General features: G+C 42.4%; 2 protein-coding genes across 2 annotated transcripts; one reads left to right on the forward strand and one right to left on the reverse strand.

Annotated features, from left to right (window-relative positions):
- Positions 1–602: 602 nt before the first annotated feature.
- On the reverse strand, positions 603–3415 carry tubb4bl (tubulin, beta 4B class IVb-like). Its single transcript, XM_080775588.1, has 4 exons — positions 3282–3415; positions 2347–2455; positions 2062–2172; positions 603–1667 (listed from the first exon to the last, which is right to left on the reverse strand). The coding sequence occupies exons 1-4, from the start codon at positions 3336–3338 to the stop codon at positions 610–612; spliced, it is 1335 nt and encodes a 444-aa protein (XP_080631714.1). The 5' UTR covers positions 3339–3415; the 3' UTR covers positions 603–609.
- Positions 3416–5817: 2402 nt separating this feature from the next.
- Positions 5818–8784, forward strand: LOC308324223 (E3 ubiquitin-protein ligase TRIM35). Its single transcript, XM_080776217.1, has 6 exons — positions 5818–6434; positions 7021–7116; positions 7205–7435; positions 7521–7543; positions 7636–7754; positions 7886–8784. The coding sequence occupies exons 1-6, from the start codon at positions 6045–6047 to the stop codon at positions 8422–8424; spliced, it is 1398 nt and encodes a 465-aa protein (XP_080632343.1). The 5' UTR covers positions 5818–6044; the 3' UTR covers positions 8425–8784.
- Positions 8785–20465: the final 11681 nt, after the last annotated feature.

The raw sequence follows: 20465 nt of genomic DNA on the forward strand, positions 1-20465 counted from the left end.
TGGATGAAGACCACAAATGGGTTGCAGGGCTACAAATTCATAGGCACGCACAGAGCTAGTAATTTACTAATCCTAGGATCTGCAGGTGACTGAGATTTATTTTTAAGGTTTTTGAGGCTCCACAAGGTCACAAACTTCTGCTTTTAGATGCCTCATATTGCCTAATATTCTTTACTTTATATTATATGTACAATATCTGTAAATATTGCTTATACCTCGAACATACTGTTATACAGAGGAACTGCTTATGGCTGCCCCCTATCGTCAAAGGAATGGCATTCAAAAGGAATGCTGCAACATGCCAATGGCCCACAAATGAATAAAACAAACACTGAGGCAGAAATGGCAATTAATGAGAAACGTCATTTTTAATCCTTCTCTAATTTCAAGGCTTCACAGTTAAAATCACTTGCTTTTGAATATAGAGGAAAGGACATAATGCAGTGCATTCACAACAGAAGAACAAGAACCCAATTGCTTTAAATGAAAAACCTCACTCGTTATCAGTAACACTAGCGTTATAGTGAGCGAGGGTTACACCCTTCGTTTCAAAGACAAACGCAATGGACCTGGGAATTGGCTAAAGGAGAGGATCGACCTGCATGGGTTTCATTTAGCCTCCTCCTCTCCCTCCTCCTCAAACTCGCCCTCCTCGGTGGTGGCGTCCTGGTACTGCTGGTATTCTGACACCAGGTCGTTCATGTTGCTCTCGGCCTCGGTGAACTCCATCTCGTCCATGCCCTCTCCGGTGTACCAGTGGAGGAAGGCCTTGCGGCGGAACATGGCGGTGAACTGCTCCGAGATGCGCTTGAACAGCTCCTGGATGGCCGTGCTGTTGCCGATGAAGGTAGCGGCCATCTTGAGGCCACGTGGCGGGATGTCGCAGACGGCCGTTTTCACGTTGTTGGGGATCCACTCCACGAAGTAACTGCTGTTCTTGTTCTGCACGTTGAGCATCTGCTCGTCCACCTCCTTCATGGACATGCGGCCGCGGAACACGGCCGCCACCGTTAGGTAGCGGCCGTGGCGTGGGTCGCATGCGGCCATCATGTTCTTGGCGTCGAACATCTGCTGGGTGAGCTCGGGCACCGACAGGGCGCGGTACTGCTGGCTTCCTCTGCTGGTGAGCGGGGCGAAGCCCGGCATGAAGAAGTGCAGGCGGGGGAAGGGCACCATGTTGACGGCCAGCTTGCGGAGGTCGGCATTGAGCTGCCCGGGGAAGCGCAGGCACGTGGTCACCCCGCTCATGGTGGCGGACACCAGGTGGTTGAGGTCGCCGTACGTGGGCGTGGTGAGCTTGAGCGTGCGAAAGCAGATGTCGTAGAGGGCCTCGTTGTCTATGCAGTAGGTCTCGTCCGTGTTCTCGACCAGCTGGTGGACGGAGAGCGTGGCGTTGTAGGGCTCCACCACGGTGTCGGACACCTTGGGTGAGGGCACCACGCTGAAGGTGTTCATGATGCGGTCGGGGTACTCCTCACGGATCTTGCTGATGAGCAGGGTGCCCATGCCGGAGCCGGTGCCTCCGCCCAGGGAGTGGGTCAGCTGGAAGCCCTGGAGGCAGTCGCAGCTCTCTGCCTCTTTCCTTACCACGTCCAGGACAGAGTCCACCAGCTCAGCGCCCTCCGTGTAGTGACCCTTGGCCCAGTTGTTGCCGGCACCGCTCTGGCCTGTACGTACAGCAGAGATCCAACACTCAATGAGTTGACCGGTCATCATATAACCAGTCAAATCCTCCTGAGTGTTCATTTAACTCTTAAATAATCTTTCAAAAGATAAAGAAAAATCATGACATTTTCAACATTTCTTAGTTGTAGTAGTGAAAAATGTTCACTAGTTTGGGTCCCAGGGAGACATCAAAATTCTCTTTTGGGTCTCGAGCTAAAAGGTTTGGGAACCCAAGAGGACCCAGGTCTGGTTTCACACTCTCAGAGTTAAATAAACACACAGGATTTTACAGTGTACCCAACAGAACGTGATCATAAAGAGGGTCTGTGTGTGTTCAGTCTCTGAGTCTCAAGTTTCAGCTGATGGTTCCTGTCATGCTGAATTCTCCAGACTTACCAAAGACAAAGTTGTCAGGCCTGAAGATCTGACCGAAGGGGCCGGACCTGACCGAGTCCATGGTGCCGGGCTCCAGGTCCACAAGGATAGCACGAGGGACATACTTTCCACCTGAAGTGGATGAGAAATTGATCATCAGTGGTGTTTTTTTTCTCCAAATCTTACAACTTACAACTTAATGTTGTAATCGTGACACACACACACACACACACACACACACACACACACACACACACACGCACACCATACTCAGCCATGTGTGACAGTATAAAGTATAAACTATACCTGAGGCCTCGTTGTAGTAGACACTGATCCTGTCTAGCTGCAGGTCGCTGTCTCCAACGTAGGAACCGGTGGGATCAATACCATGTTCATCACTGATCACCTCCCAGAACTGACAAATGGAAATGTGAAACAGGATGGAAAATATGGGACAGATTTATTATACTTTGAGCAAGGTTTACCGGCAGAAGGAGAAGGCTAATGCACATGCAAATCAATGGAAAGCGGATGAGTCACGCTCCTGGGGTAATGTAGCTGTGGAAATCTAGCCTATTCGATAAACTACCAACTTAGAATATAGGTCATTTGGACACTCATATCAGACCTAAATATAGTACATCTCAGGGTTAAATAGGTCACCAGCTATATGGAGGGGGATGGGTGAGTAGCTATATCCATCATGCCATTGTCACAATGATGATCGAGCTAATTGCACATAACATCTGCAAAAATGGATAGCAGATACCGGTATTTGATATGGTATTTGACATGCAACTTTGCTATAATGTTCACATTTCAATGAATGGACACATGTGGCTAGTCGTAGCCCTATAATGGCTGATATTGATGATGCAATAGTCTGCACATTTCATGCAATATCAGCCATTCTGGGCTATATATAGGGCTAGCCTATAGTCGTTGCGTAATCCATGCAAAATTGTAGTTGCACGTGATTTTACAAGCACACATTCGGGCTGCAGAAAAACTAAATCATGCGAACTGTACGTCTCCTTTCATAATAATCATATTGCAATGTTTGCACGACTGCTTGAAGAACGACGTGACATCTGATCTGTAGGTGTCTAGCTAGTAGATACCGTTCAAGATGAATGACTGCTTTCACCGTGAAAGGGCTCCTACATCGAATCCTATTCCTAAAAGGCTGCAGCCAGTTATTCATTGATTACAAAGCTAATAGAATGAATGTGATTGCATACCTTGGCTCCGATCTGGTTTCCGCACTGGCCAGCTTGCAAATGCAAAATTTCGCGCATTTTGGATAACTGGAAAGTGGATGTGTTAATCAGAAATCTAATCGAGGCTGAGAGAGTCAACTGCCTGCTTGCTGCTTGATGTCCAACTCCAAGATGCGCCGCCACTGTTGCCAAATTTGTATGTGTTGTGAAATAAGCAAAAAAGAAGCGACTAGGCTACATGAGTAGGCTACTTAAAACCTACATACGTTGGCGATTTTTAAAGGTATCTTAAAAGGAGAAGTTGAGGGATATGAAGGTCTGAAAATACGTTAATTTGGGCGTATGCAAATGTTTGAGAATTGGTTTGAAATAGCGAAAAATTATTCCAAGGTCGCTTATAATAAACAAACATGGCAACACGGTGCACCGCCTCTCAGACAGACGTCGACTGGGCCGAGCTGGTGGTGCAACTTGACGTCATCCCCATGGTAACCAAAGACTGGAGGAGAGAAGGGAGGGGCTGACGCTCGTGGAGATGGAGGAGAGGATAAGGATTGATGCCGATGCAGCACCCACTGCTATAGCTGCCTACTGTACACACCAGTGTGGTCATCAAACAATTTCAAGGCAATGTTTGATCTGGCGACTGGCGGACCCACATCAAAATTGACTTTGCACTTTGTGTTCACAAATCCACAAATGAATGGCAGTGAGTGACAGTCCATGTAGTGGAAGCAAGCATTCATTAATTTAAGGACGGGTAGCTTTTATTATCTTTTATTTTTGAATTGCCGGTATAGATATTCAAAGGTTCATACTATGTCCCATTTCTGGATATGCCACCAACCAGACATTGCGACAACATCCCTATATGGTTCTAGCTGTTTTTATTATTTTATTTTTTTCTTTTCTTAAAGAACTTCTATAAGGAAACAAGTATACTGGTGTAGTGGGTTTGTGGTGGGGTTGAGATGGTGGAAGAGCCTTTGTGTATGTCCATATTTGTTTGTTCTGTGTTACTTGAAAACGAGTTTCTGCAACTCCAGGGGCTTATCCTCTAGTGAAATACGAAAAATAAAAATAAAACATTTGTCTTACCCAAAATTGGCTTAAAACAGTGGACAACATGGCCCAGAGCAGCTAGGCCAGACACATTAGTACAAAGTACAGCAGTCATCATCACATACATTAAGAAGAATGCATATTATTATATTACATTTAGGCTTTGGATACAATTTACAATAGACATTTTTTAGCAGATGCTTTTATCCAGAGTGACTTATGGAAAATAGAACAAATAAAATAACTTAAAACTAAATTCAAACAACTTTATTAATCCCAAAAATGTGTTTGGAGCAGCATGTAGAAATACGAATACAGAGACACACAACAATATACAAACAAACATGTACGGCAAGAAACTAAAGGTGGAATAAAATTATATTTTATATTGAAGCACATTGTTGTCTACGCCTGTTGTATGAAATGTGCTATATAAATACACGATAATATATGGCTTGACTTGACAATATAAAGTATAAAACATTAAAAGGTAAATAAAAAAGGAGAATGAATCAAAAACAACCTACAGAGCATTTAATCACTTAAAGCCCAGGATCCTAAAAATAGAAGATCAACAAGCTCACAAAGCATTGCAGCGTGACGCGTTGTGAGCGAAAGATTTCCCCAAACAACAGTTAAAGCTTTTCCACACACACAACAACAGAAAACAGGAAAGACAATAGTACCACATGGGGTATAAGTGGTTAAAAGTCATATTGTTGAGAGGATTTAGAATGGAGAGAGTTTTGCAAGCAGCCCCGTGTAACATAACAACACCCTGATGGCAACAGAGATTGCAGTTTTCTGGATGATATCAATCAATCAATCAATCAGCTATATTGTCACAACAAGCTACAGGTAAAAGTGGTACCAGGGACAGTACAAGGGATAAAAGATCAAAAGATAAAAGATAATTAGAAGTAAAGAATGGAAAATAAAAAAGAACACAAAAAGCATGAAAAAATATGCAGCTAGCAAAAATATGCATTCTGTCATATAAAAGTCTTAAATCACATGGAAGGTCTTTACTTATTTTGTATTTGTTTATTTAGATGGGGCACTGCATATGAACAATACATATCATCATGTGTGTGTGTGTGTGTGTGTGTGTGTGTGTGTGTGTGTGTGTGTGTGTGTGTGTGTGTGTGTGTGTGTGTGTGTGTGTGTGTGCGCGCGTGCGTGCGTGTGCGTGCGTGTGGGAAGGGGTGTGCATGAAAAAGTAATGTAAATAGTAAATATTGGGACTGACAGGCTAGCCTGAGCAACACACCCTAATTTGCTCCACTTAGGCTAGGGTGTCAGCCTTGAGCTGTTTATACATACAGAGACATCTATATCCTGCATCAATATATTCCAAACATGCAACAGGTTACTAACCTGCAGTTTTAAGTTATTCAGCCCTCAACCAATAGGGCTTTACTTCCTGCTTCCCAGGGGCATGCAATGCTGCCTCACACACAGCTCTTTAGTTTGGAAATATACTCCCACAGAAGGCAGACACAGAAAGCACTATTGACTCGCGTCAAGAACAATGGAAGGCCGGCCGGAGCTTTCCCAATATAGTTGCTAGTTAGAGACTAATAGAGAACAAATAGTGCTTTACTGAGAGTGCTAAATCACTCTCATATCTTTCACAAAGGAATGTAACAAAGTTAAAGCCTGAGGACTTTAATCTCTGGAGTGACTCTGTTGTATACATGCCGAGTTGGAGTAGATCACATCATGTCTCTACCAGAAGAGGATCTTTCATGTCCAATATGCTACGACATCTTCACGGACCCCGTTTTGCTGTCGTGCAGCCACAGCTTCTGCCGAAGCTGTGTGAAACGCTGCTGGGAAGCCTCAAGTGTGCGTGACTGCCCGGTATGCAGGAAGAAAGCCTCGCGGTCCTGTCCGCCGTCCAACCTGGCTCTGAAGAACCTCTGCGAGGCCCACGTGAAGAACAGAAGACTCAGCGTGGGAAAGGAGGTCATCGTCTGTGACCTCCACGGGGAGCAGTTCAAGCTCTTCTGTCTGGTGGACAGGCAGCCCATCTGTGTGGTGTGCCAATCTTCTAAACTGCACAAGAACCATGACTGTGCTCCCATAGAAGAGACAATGCTGGATTGCAAAGTAAGGAAGCTCATCGTGATATTGTGGGGGGGCACGCATTAGTCCGAAGTCCTGTTAGTCCGACATATGTGGCCGGTTAAGACTCACTCGTGGCTTCTGCGTGCGGTTAGGGTTAGAGGTGGGGGTTAGTAATATCGGATTATTGTGACTGGGAGTGTTGCTAATATGACGCAGACAAACTAACACAGACTATCTTCCGTAGATTCAGAACTTGAAAAACCATAAGGCGTAGGCCTGAAGGCTGGAATCCAGTCTGTCAGGTATATGTACAGTATGCGTACTCTACAGTATGTGAAAGTATCTTCAGGAATATTGGTGCTGATTATAACTATATACTTATGATGCGGCTTGGCTATACTATACCCATGAATGATATTCATTGTCCCCCTAGGGGTCTTTACTTTGCGCCCTCCTATTTCCATCTAGCTACTACTGTATACCAAACATTGCTGGAAATAGCAGATGTGCAAGCTCATAATGTGTCACGATGCAATGTGTTGTGACATTGTAGATCTGCTAATTCTGCCAAACGTTCAAACTTCACCTATTAGGGTTCATGTGGTTAATCTCATGCATTTATTTTCAGGAAGAACTCACTACAACCCTGGAGAACCTCAAAGATCAACAAAAAAAACTCATTAGAATACAAGAGAACTCTGGAGCCATTCTCAGTCACATAAAGGTATCTTTTAAAGATCATGTCTTATACATTCAAATGCTAATAGCAAAAATGTATCTCAGTCGCATTGAATAACTTCCCACTCCCTTAGAACCAGGCACAGGAAACACAGGGATTAATCAAGAACCAATTTGAGCAACTCCACCAAGCTCTCTACAATGAAGAGTCGGTCAAAATAGCTGCCCTGAAAATGGAAGCAGAGGAGAAGATCACAGCAATGAAGGACAAGATGTCAGAGACTGCGGCAGAGATGCTGTCTCTCACCGAAACCATCCAAACCCTGGAGGAGAAGCTGAGAGCCGATGACATGATCTATATGCAGGTTAGCGCTGCGGACTAGTTACACAAACCTCACAATTACTGTTCAAACAATCTTTCCAACTTGACAGTCTCTTTTACTTTTGCAGAACTTCAAAGCCACACTTGAGAGGTATGTCATTTTCTATTAATCTTCTTAAAATCTGATATTGTATGTCATCGAGGAAAAAACATTTCAGTGCAGAATGAATTGTCATTATACAGAGGCAACAGCATGAAACATGGCTCTGAGAATATGCCCGGGGCACTGATCGACGTGTCAAAGCATCTATGCAACCTCAAGTATAGAATCTGGGAGAAACTGCACGACCATGTTCAGTACAGTGAGTACATGTATAGCCCAAGAGGTGATACTTATAGTAATGTATTCAGTAAATTGGTTAAAATAGTAACACCCCTCTTCCAAGTATGTGCAAACTAAAGTATGCTCTTTGACCATCTCCCTCTCCTTTAGCTCCCTTGACATTGGACCCAAATACAGCACACCCATGCCTCATCCTGTCCGATGACCTCACGTCCCTCCATTACTCCAGCCAGCCCCTCTGTTTCCCCAACAATCCAGAGCGCTTCCATGTCAGCGCCGAGGTGGTAGGCACGACCGCCCTGGGTTCAGGAAGTCACCGCTGGATTGTGGAAACGGGAAACAACCATGATTGGCTCCTAGGCGTGGCCTCTGCGTCCGCCCCGAGGGACCTGGAGGTCTCTGCCCGACCTGAGAATGGCTTCTGGACACTGTGTTTACGAGATGGAGAGCTCAGAGCAATGACCTCCCCACCGACGCCCCTGGCAGTGGCGAGGAAACCCTGCCGAGTCAAAGTGAAGCTGGATTATGACATGGGGACTGTGGCATTTTTGGACTCTGCCGATGATTCTGTCCTTTATTCATTTACACACAAATTCACAGAGACATTGCTTCCATATTTTTATACTCAGAGCACGTATCCACTAAAAATCCTCCAGGAGAATGTGTTCGTCACGAGGTTGCATAGATGAGAGGATGACTAGGGGCCAAGAATAAACCCTTGAGGCCCCCGGTCATCAATGTTTTTTGTCCAAGGATCTCTTAGCTGAGAGAGGGATGAATTTATGAAGTAGGGACCCCCACTACATATTGGATTCATGTAAAATGTGTGACATTTCATTCAGACATTCAATCATGGACTTAAACCCTGAATACTTTGTAAACCTGACCTTTGGTTCTGTACTTGATCTGGTCTGTTTCCCTGTACACCAAACATCTTCGCAGGAAATAGCCGATCTGCTATTTTCGGTTCCCCCCAGAATAGGGATGCAACGGTTCAAGTGGTTAATGTAAAAAAAAAAGAAGAAAGTCCTTATCATACAGTACATGGATCCCCCCTCATGCAGTAAGTCTGAGGACCCCTTAAGGGTCCCAGACCCCCTGTTGAAGACTGTTTGAGTGGTTAAGCGATGTAGCATTGTCTTTCTACCATGTTGAATTCATGTTGTACACATGATGGCGCCCTAGTACTTCCGAATTTAGATCCAATGGTGGCTGGTGTGATGTTGTCCATTGATGTTGGTTATTGTTGGATCAGTGAACATCTCAGTGGATGATTCAAATTATTATTTTATTGAAAATATATCAGTCATGGTATAACCATAGACAAAAGCCAAGTTTTGTTTTGTTGGTTTTATCATATTTTATTTCGCAATTTTAATGTTCTCTCAACCTCAGTATTGAAAAAATGTCCAATTTTGTATTTGCTTTATGTAAGTGTAATTAAATGACTAATGAATAAAATACAAAAGATAATTTTATACTCTTACACCTCTTGCAGTGCCATGCATTTTGTATCCTTGTTGTTGGTCAGCATGTGCATAAGATATTTAAATCTTTGTGACTTTATGCAGATGGTGCTATGTTGGAAGATGGGGTGGTGTTATTCTCCTCCTTTTTGGTACACCGTACACAAAGAGCACCTTTTGACACAGATCTCACTGGGAGGAAGGGCAGTTTCTAGACAGGTAAATGAGTGGCTGAAAGCTGCTGCTGAATAAACATTAGCACTATATATACACGTGTGTATTTTGTTGTATTTATTGACTTGTTATAATTAGTAGCTGCCTCTGGACTACAGGTTACAGCTAGGTCATGACAGCTGTGTAACATTTGCAAGGTCCTTCATAACAACGGTTTATAATTCATAATAACTTGTTTATTGCCATTTTCATATTACAACACATGTTAATTTTCTCTTTTTAAGTGTAAAAACAAAATAAGAAGCACAAGCACATAGGCTACATGCTGTACATGCGCGCATATATACACACACATATGTATGTATGACTGTGTATATATATACATACACACACACACACACACACACACACACACACACACACACACACACACACACACACACACACACACACACACACACACATACAGTATATCTTCAGAAATAATGAAACAAGAAGAAAACAAAAAACACAAAAATAAATACAGATAAAGATAAATAGAAAAGTAATAATGTTAATTGCCTTGCGAGTTATAGGGGTGAACTTGACCTCTTCACTGTCATATGGGAGGTTTTAAGAATATCCAAGCGGCAGCTCTACCCATTTGTAGATTCTCCGTCCAGATATTCCGCCACTAACGGCCATCTCTTTTTTAAATTAGGAAACTGGGTTGTCATATATTCCATCTTATATACCATTAATGTTTTGTAGCCACTGTTAGTATAGTATGGGGGGTGGGTTTCATCCAGTTAAGTGTGCAACACAAGTGTTTTAAAGCGATCAAGTGAAATTAAGTTCTCCAGTTTTAAAACTGATTGTAGACAGTTCTACATGAGGGCATAATGAAAAGCAGTCTTATCCAGCTCAGAATGAACGGATGACATTGTAAAACCCAACTACCGTAGATAAAGTATACTCTTACACCTCTTGCAGTGCCATGCATTTTGTATCCTTGTTGTTGGTCAGCATGTGCATAAGATATTTAAATCTTTGTGACTTTATGCAGATGGTGCTACCTGTATGTTGGAAGATGGTACACCGTACACAAAGAGAACCTTTTGACACAGATCTCACTGGGAGGAAGGGTAGTTTCTATGCATAACATACACTCTCCCCATGCCTTCGGCCTGGTGGAGACAATAATCTTGCGAGTATGGTGATGGCAAAACTTTAGGCTGTTAAGTTAATTAGGCAATTTCCTAAGTAAGTCTCTGTAGATAAAAAAAACAGTGCAGTGCAGTGCTGTTCTTGTCTATGATGGCCAATGGACCTTCCATAAAAATGGTAAATGGTGCATTTATATAGCGCCTTTATCCAAGGCGCTTAATTGTGCATTACATTCACCCATTCACACATACATTCATACACCGATTGCGGCGGAAGCCATGCAAGGTACCAACCAGCACATCGGGAGCAATTTGGGGTTCAGTGTCTTGCCCAAGGACACTTTGACATGTAGACAGGAGGAGCCGGGATTGGAACCGCCGACCCACGGATCAATGGACGACCTGCTCTAGCTCTTGAGCCACAGTCGCCTTCCATACAGTGATGGGTATGAAACCCATCTCCATTATAAACCGCAGGGCTGAGTGGTAGACTGCATTGAGTGGCTGGTGAGGAGGGAGCAGAGTCGATGTAAATAATATTGCCATAATCTAGAACTGATAAAATTGCGGCTTGTGTTATGATAACAAACATTAGTTGCTTTGAAGGGTTTTGTTGTTGTAGATCTGACCATACTCAGAATAGCCCCTTGCACAGATTTCCATCACATGGGACATATGCATGTGGCTATAAGTATGGTGAAAGCATTTATTGATTACCGGGCGTGCGTGCGTGCGTGCGTCTACTGTTCGGCTACTGAACATTGCATTGTGGTCCTCCATGGTGTATCTCTTCCCTCCATGGGAGGTCTGTAGGCTACGTGTCTTACATAAGCTCTGTTAACCCGAGGCATGCACATCCATTCCCGTGGAGCTCAGACAGGAGGGGTGCTGTTTGCCACAGATCCTAGTTCCCGGCGAGCGTGTTTTGGGGCAAGCGTTCTCGTAACTTCCAGTTATTGTAGGGCAGAGACAATTTGGGGCAGAGGACCTGACATTGTCTAGTGTTAGGGGTTGTGATTGCGTTGTTTAGTGTTTTCCACGTTTCTCTTGTCTCCTGGGTCTTCAGGTCACCATCATGACAATCCAAGGGTCAAGGACCCGTGGATATATCCTGCGGCCAGTGGTGGAAAAAGTACTCCAAATGTTAGTATCAATACTGCAACATAGAAACACTTTGTTACATCTGTAAATGTCCAGTATATATACAAATGTACTTGAGTAAAAAAGTACAAAAGTATTGACATAAAATTATACTTAAAGTACTCATTATGCAGAATGTCTCGTTTCATAACCATAAATTATCATGTCTAAAAAAACTTTTTGAAAATAGGAGATCTACAAGCTCACAATGTGTCGCATCGTAATGCATTGTGAGCTTGTAATAATAATCAAAATCTACAAAGTAGCCTAAATAGTAAGTAAGGTTTTCAAATAATTATAGTGGAGTAGAAGTAAAAGTATGGGAAATTGGAAATGCTCCAGTAAAGTGAAAGTATAGCTCAGAATTGTACTTATGTACAATACTTGAGTACATAATTATGTTACTTTAGTTATTTTCCACCACTGCCTGCAGCGATATAAGACACGCAGCCCATCACCCTCTCCCCTTGATGTCGTCTGGAAACAGTGAACACAGCTGCACAGAAACAGAACACTATTCACTGTCTAAAAGTGAATGTCACCGTTGATGACATGTAGGCTACCTGTATACTGTATGCTGCTTTTTTCTTCTTGGATGGCATTGGGGATGGCATTGGGTTGATTGATGTTTTGCATGGATATACCTTATTGACTCTAGATTGCATGCAACGTGTCACATTTGTATGCACATAATTATTACACTATATTACTTTATTATTTGTGTTCAGTGCACAGTGGAATATAACACATTCAAACCGGTAAAGCAGCTGTGTCATTTTAGTTCATCACAATCATTTTAACCACTTCAACTAATATTTCACCTCATAGCTCATAGTGCGTCACAAATATCGTGAAAGTTTGTGCAAATCTTTCAATATATATCTTAAAGCGAACATTTCTAACTCAAATCTTTGCTTCTGGGGGTCCCTGGAAGAACATATTTTGAGATGGGGTTTGGGGGACCTTGACATAACATAGGTTTTTCAGAAAACAGTTTTACATCCTTTTAGAACATTTTTTGAATCCGCCTTAGGTCTTAATGGGATAAATGCCTCAGGCAGTGCACTGTGAACTGTATTGCACAGTATATATTGTTCATTATAGAACAATTGGAAGTGGGGGGAAACGCTGTTTGGCAGTGTGAAATGCCCATCTGTGAGTGTGTGTGTCAGAGATTATTGGTATTGATTATTTTACAGGTTGGTTAATTGGATTTGGCCCTCTACGTGGATAATTGGAACCCAATGTTCTGTTCCCACGTGGAAACAATGACACTGCCTGAGTCACAGGCAACAAACGTAAAAAGTATGGGGGGATAGGACACACATACCACACACACACACACACACACACACACACACACACACACACACACAGGAGCAAAAGGAGCAAAAGGAGAACTGAAAACAACAGAACTGAGGAAGGGACTGGGGAGACAGGCTTTTATACAGGGCGTCGGCACCGGGCCCAGGTGCCGCTGCTTGACTGATTGTCATGACATCACAGCTCTGCTCCCCAATCCATAAGGAGAACAGAAATTAGGACAGCAAAGTAAAGAAACCATAAACTACTAACCAAAGCGTACTATAACTATAATATACAGTATATAAAACTACACCAGACCACATACTATAAGATACCACATACTACATAAATAATACCATATCCATACCATACTATATACAGGGAACCGTCACAACACACACACACACACACGCACACGCACACGCACACGCGCACTAGGTAACACATTGATTAGACAATTTATCTTTTCAAAATATGGTTTGATTTAGATAACTAATGCAAATAAACCACTGAGTTGAAATGATGGTAATATAATGACTGTAACATAGACAGAGTTCAGTTTGTTGAAGAGAATTAAAGATCAAAAGAAGCAGAGTCTGTTAGAAAAACACCTTCTGTTTTGTCTCATTGGGCCACAGGAGGCAGTAGTGAACCAGAACCAGTTCAGATGTTTGATAATTGAATCTGAAGCTTTATTTCCTCCCTAATAGTGTGAAGGAAGGTGCAAACAAACAGTCTGTCCAATCAGTACATGTTTTTTAGAAAACAAGTTACCACACAGTGAAGAAGGGGAATGACCCAGTTACAGTAGTCCCCGGGAAAGAAACGGCTTCACTTCCTGACACTGTGATACTGTTGGATGGTTTGGTGTACTGTACAGTATATGACGGGGGAAGGAAGGAAAGGACCAGCATGCAGGTGTTGATTTCATAGAAGAAACCAATGTATTCAGACAAGCCATCAAACACTGACAAATATGTCTCTGACCCTCCATTTACCTGGTGAGGAAAGATGTTTTCTTGCGCAAAAGGCATACATAGCCAACCTATATGTGCCTATAGGGAAAACTCATGTAAAGAAAAAGACTAAACACTAGTGACCAAGAATCTCAACTGAAGAATATTACATATATTGGCAATGGAGAAAGTAGGGTCTATGACAGACACTCTTTTATACCCTACCTAAATGTACTAATATTCAAGCAATACTTCTATGCTCTGTCATACGGTGTCGTGTGCCGAAAATGCAGATGTGACGCGCTGTAAGCTTATAGTTCGTCAGTGTTATGTCTTATCTGTCTGATGCTGTTTGTCATCCCTGCTTCTCTGGTGGAGGGAGGTCAGATTATGGCTGCTGGTGCAGACAGCTGAGGGCAGAGCAGGCCATCTGTGCCTTACAGGCATCTCATCCAAAACAAAATAAAAGAGATAACGTTTACAAAAATCAATATACGGTGAAGTGGAAAAACAGCACGACTTTTGATTGTTTACTTCATGGCTTCTCTTTCTCAGGTGAGCTAGCAGCAGTGATTGAAACTTAACTCAGTAACACCACCTAAAACCCTCCGAAAGAGGCCGAAGCTTGATCCATTCTAAGGGTCATGGATCTTATAGTTTGATTTAAAGTCAATTCCAATTGAAAATCAGATTGTACTAAGATCCCCATGCAGGACCCACTAGCATATAGTCATTTCTACCAGTGTCATATAATGGAACCTCGAATCCTCCACATAAACACTTTGGAATGTCGAATTTGGAGGCGGTTTTCTTTCTCAGAGAGAAAATACTGAGAATCTATGAGATACTGTATGTCACTGTGAGGAAAACCATGCAATTATGAGAAACAAAATCAAGTCATTTGTGGAAATGGGTGCTGCAATTCCTTTTAATTTAAGATATTTTTGGCTTTTCGAGTGACAGTCGAGAGAGAGACAGAAACAACAAACAGAAAACAAAACATCTTTCTCCACAAATATGAAAACCAAACATACACCCGTGGGCTGATCAGTTATGTCAGATGGACAAGACGCTTCACAATAATTAGTTTCACAACGTATTGTGAACTTGTGAACTCAATACTTTCCTTTTTTGTACAGTACATTGTGACAGAGGTCGACAGCATCAGAATGAACTGCATCGAGGAACTGCATCGAGGTGTATATATTATGTATAATATTATGATCTGAGTGGGTACATTAAACTCTGACAGAAGGGTGACATTGGTAGTGTGTAGCCTACCAGTGGTACTGTGTTCAATCATTCAACAGAGAGAGAAGTTATACTCTGCTGCTCTGCTGGCACTTACACCACCAAACACATCACATCACCCGTCTGTGTCCTGTCAAGGAGATCTCATCCTAAGTGCCATATCTGGTGTATGTGCATGGTGAGGGCCTGGTGCATGCCCAGAGAGATGGCCATGACAGGCATCACTAAATAGCTGTTACAGGGTCCATTATCTCAGAGTTACAAATGTATAGATTAATTCAGAGGACTTTACTGTGTAGACTGTAGACAGTGGGGCTGTCTTTCTACTGGAGCAGAAGGAAATCACTTTTCCGCATTACCCCTGATTTTACTTGCATTGCACAGTGTCACAGACAACGTGTGGTGAAGCGACGTGTTGTGTGAGCTTATAGATCTGCTATTTTTCAGTGGGAGACAACTGCGCAAAAATAAGTATAAATCATTGCAGGATTTTAGAAGCAATGCTGAAAACGGCAGTGGTTTAGATTGTTCTGATCACTTCAAACCTTCACTCTACCTGGGGTCCACTCAGTTATTATTTCTGTATTGATAATCCTATTAGAGTCGTTTATTCATCAGTTTCATCCCATGCCTATTCAATATAAAATGTTCCCTTCGCACAGATTGAAACTGAAACCTTTATTTTTAAAGCAGATACCGTCTGAAAGCATAATCAATCACAAAGCCTGCGCTGTGTCTCAGACAGAAGAAAGAAGAACATATTAAACAAAAGAGAGAGAACAAGTGAGGATACAGATAAAAAGACAGAGGTTATATACAATAACGTTGCTGTCGGGAGGAAACCACCTAACTCAATTTGTGAGGTTTTAGATTATTTTTTGGTAGTAGTAAAGTAGTAAAAAGCGCTTCGGACAAAACCTCTTAACTCCATTGGACCCTCAAACTGTCTGCTAAAACAACTAACTCCACCACCTCACCCCCTCTTATGCAAGTAATTGACAATTTTGATGAGGAGTATTGCTTTGTTTTCAAAATATAAGGTTTTCAGGTCTCAGGCTTTCATTAACATTTAACCTTTATGGCATATAGTGCAGATGTTTTCATTACCTTTACCTGCAGCTTGGAGATGTGTGGATTAACCCCTCACAGTTCTGCATGGGAGAGATGTAATATCAAAATAGGCAACAAGAAGTGATACAAGGAAATTCTACAAATAGTTAATTCTATTAATTCTATTCTATTCTATTCTATTAATTAAATCCCCCCTTTAATTATGGCATTCTAAATATAGATAATTTACCATAATTATAGCCATTAGTTGAAGGGATGATTAGAGTAATTAATTTGGGATTCGCTACTTAATAGAGTTCATTTTGCAATAAATCAACAGTTAGCGATTATGCATCTAACTATAAATGCACCATGTTTCTGTCTGTGTATGTCTGTACGTGTGTACGTCTGTAATCCACGTAACTCGAGAACCGTTCGCCCAACCTCAAATTGGACACACGCGTTCCACACCCCCACAGGGAGTGCAGTGCCGGGTGTCGAGTCGGTCGACCCACGGTTGTCCAGAACCGCCATAAAAAGGCCCCTGCCCGGGCTTTGGACCGGGCCCCTGCCCAAGGTCCATATATGGAGCTGGCCTGTTGTGACACTCCATATTTGGGCATGACACAGAACTCCATAGGAATAAAGGGACAGTCACAGAGAGACATATTGGAATGGGTACTCTGCATTTCCGGTTGTCCAGAACTAGCACAAAAGAGAGAGCGAGAGAGAGACGTTTAAACAGCTTTGAATGGAGTGTTCAGTGTAGGAGTGGGTTCTCAGGTCCATAATTATATCTCCTGATTCTCTGACACATCTGTCACTTTCTCCCATTATGATCTACAGTATATCAAATGTGCAAATATCTTTTAATATGCATTGGCTCCTTGGAGCACATTTGCAGAGCATACATTATCATGCATGATTCCGAAAGATATTGGCTACCGTTACGCTCTTTATCATGCATGACAACGATACTAACCAGACCACTTCAGTGGGATTATATTATATATCCATAATAAGACACTTTGAATGTAATTTTATGTTTAAATATTTCTAGTTTTGGTCGGCAGCCATTTAGATCCCAATTTGATGCACACATTACTTGGCTCTCTCTGTCATAAATGAATCAAGCATCACACCAAAACAGGAGTGAACGTCTGATTCTCCCCCTCCTCTTGGAACATTTTACTGCACATCTATTACCTTATAGTGGTCTCCTAGCTCTGGTCCATAGCCTTACTGCTGCAGTAAGGCTCTACTACTTTCGCTTTTAAATCTCACATAGAACTCAGACCAGCCTCTCCTCTTTAGTGGAAATCCCGAAAGATATTTGTCTTCACAGTCTGTTCCAAAAGCAACAAGAAGAACAACACCATGAAGCACAAAACATCACCAAGACAATACATGAGGTCCTCAGACAGTCCCCACACAGAAAACCACGTGCCGATATGGGTACGTACGGTCACATACAGTATGTGGATCAGAAGCATTATGGCCAAATGGCCAATGCATGCCGAGGTGTAAATCTCCTCGATTTCCTATGTTGTCTTGTGGGTTGTGGGAAGAAAAGAAAGAAAACTACAAGCAAAATGCCTCCCAGTCCCAAGTGGTTACAACCAAGGCACTTCTTATTGGTGAAGTTCACAAATGTTGAATTCCAAGCTTCACATGTGTTGAATGTGACACATGAATAGAACTATGACTTTGACATCTTCAGTGTTTCATTCTCATCACAGGTGGAAATAATAGGCCAATGTGAAAAGGGTGCCATTTCTTCTTATACGCCTTGGATGGCAATTTGATGATTTGAGACATTTTGTTCTAAAAATGTGTTTTCCAAAAATCCACCTGTTGATGGCGCTATAACAGGCCAATGTGAAAAGGGTGGGATATATTCCTCAGCCTAGTAAGAAAGTCTGTGAAAGATTTCACGTAAATGCGTTCATGATTTGATTTGATTTTGTTCAAAACGGGCCAATCTTGAAAGCAAACTTTGAAAGCCAATGTTAGCCAATTAGGATGGAATATGAAATATCGGACAGATCTGTCTTGAACACTTGATTATAGAGATACTGTGTAACGTTTTTTGGACAGTATCTGGAGTAATATAAAAAAAATGTTTTACAAAAGTCGGCCTCCTGGTGGCACTATAACAGGTCGTTCTGGAGAATTTGGGGCAGAGGTTCATCGTTGGCATCCAGGGAGTGTGTGTGCAAAATTTGGCATCCACCGGGTTAACGGTGCCGGAGATTAACTGGTAACAGAAGGACGGACGGACGCACACACGGACGACACACACACGGACAGAGTGCAAAACATACTCTCTCCCCATGCCTTTGGCCTGGTGGAGACAATAACGTCTCAAGCCAGACCGTGAAGCCTTGAGGCTCTTGAAGTCTGGTCAAAATGCAAACATTGAATTCACTATAGAATCACTACAGAAAAGTAGTTCAAATTCTGTAGTTCGGAAGTCACTAAAACCATCTTCAGTATCTTTCCTCAGAACAGTAGTTAGTAGGTGGGATAACTAATTTTCAGCCAGTCAAAGTATGCTGTATACCTGGAAAGTTTTTTCCGAAAAGGGGAGCAAGAGGGCTCATGTGTGAAAGGTGCGAGGCCCGAGAGGCATCCTAACCAGATGCCCGAACCACCTCAGCTGGCTCCTTCCCAGGCGAAGGAGCAGTGGTTCTACTCCGAGTCTCTCTCGTGTGACTGAACTTCTCACCTTATCTGGGAGATGCCAGCCACCCGTCGAAGAAAACTAATTTCGGCCGCTTGTATTCGCGACCTTATTCTTTCGGTCATGACCCACACTTCATGACCATAGGTAAGAGTAGGAACGAAGATTGCTCTGTAGACAGAGAGCTCTGCCTTCTGGCTCTTAACTCTCTTTACGTCACAACAGTGCACAGCGACTGCAATACCGCCCCTGCCACTCCGATTCTCCGGCTGATGATAAACCAATAACTACAATGACATTTCATTTAGTACTATAGCTGTCACATTTAGCCAGATCTCGAATCAGGAACTCTCCGTCAGTGTATTCATGAGAGAAATTGCTTCTCCAGTCCCCTTTAGCAGCCAGTCCTTTAACTTACACTTGCATTATGTATCTTAATCCACCAATATGTCTGTGTGGAATACATTTTCAAGAAGGAGAAATGGGTTTGCTGCTATTTACTATTTAAATGGTGTACAGCCACGGTACTGAATTCTAATTTGTACATTATGATACTTTTCCTTGCGTAAGTAGGGGCCTGGGTCGGACGGACACACATAGCTCCGCAATGGAGTGGTCACCACTCCAAAATAATTAAATAAATGTACGGTAGGTAATTCTTCCATCACTGGGGTAAGATATTGAATAATCGACTGTCAGTCAGGTGGTGAAATGTGGAGAGAGAGATAACAGGCAATGTGTCAAACAAAAGGTTATTTTTATGGTCAGGGTCACTCTGTTCCACGTCTGTAAGGTGATGTACATACACAGCTCTATTCTATCTGACAGTGCATATAGCATAAACACCTGCCACAGTTCTCAGACTGATTGTACACACTGGAATCTGTTTGAGAAAGCACCGCTCTCATTCTCAAATACACTGTGAAGTATTCATTGAAGTCTGAAAATTAAAAGATTGACCTGTTTGAAGCCTAGGAGGCTGATTGAATATATGCCTTCTGCCTTCAAACAATAAAAACATAATAATGCATAGAATACAATAAAGAGATGCAATAAATACGATATAAAGGGCATTCCCCTCCTTTTCTCCTCTATACCAAAAATCCCTTCGCCTATTATGAAATGCCCAGAATAGGGATGCTATAGGTATAGGGTTAACACATTGAGACCCGAGGCCGATTCTATAAACACCTGCTAAATCCGAACAGTTTTGTGAATCGGGTGGAAACCTCATGAACTGGATTGAAGTTTTAAAAAAAAAAAGCAAAAGTAGCAGTTCCACAAGCTTGAACGGTTTTTTGCGCCATGTTTTGAACTTGCATATCTGCTACTTTTGATGCTTTTGTATGATCAATTACTGTAGGGTGTTCATTTCCACGAGCACAGCTTTGCTTTTTCAGTCTGACTATAGACATATCTGTCATATCTCCTCTCCTCTCAGTTCAGTAACACCCCTTCACTCACACACACACACACACACACACACACACACACACAATGCCTTGAGGTCCGCTGAATGGGAATGCCTGTGTGGCATGCGGATATTATTTCTCTGCCAAT

Source organism: Protomyctophum bolini (assembly GCF_963924005.1).
Source record: "Protomyctophum bolini genome assembly, chromosome: 11".
NCBI lineage: Eukaryota > Metazoa > Chordata > Actinopteri > Myctophiformes > Myctophidae > Protomyctophum > Protomyctophum bolini.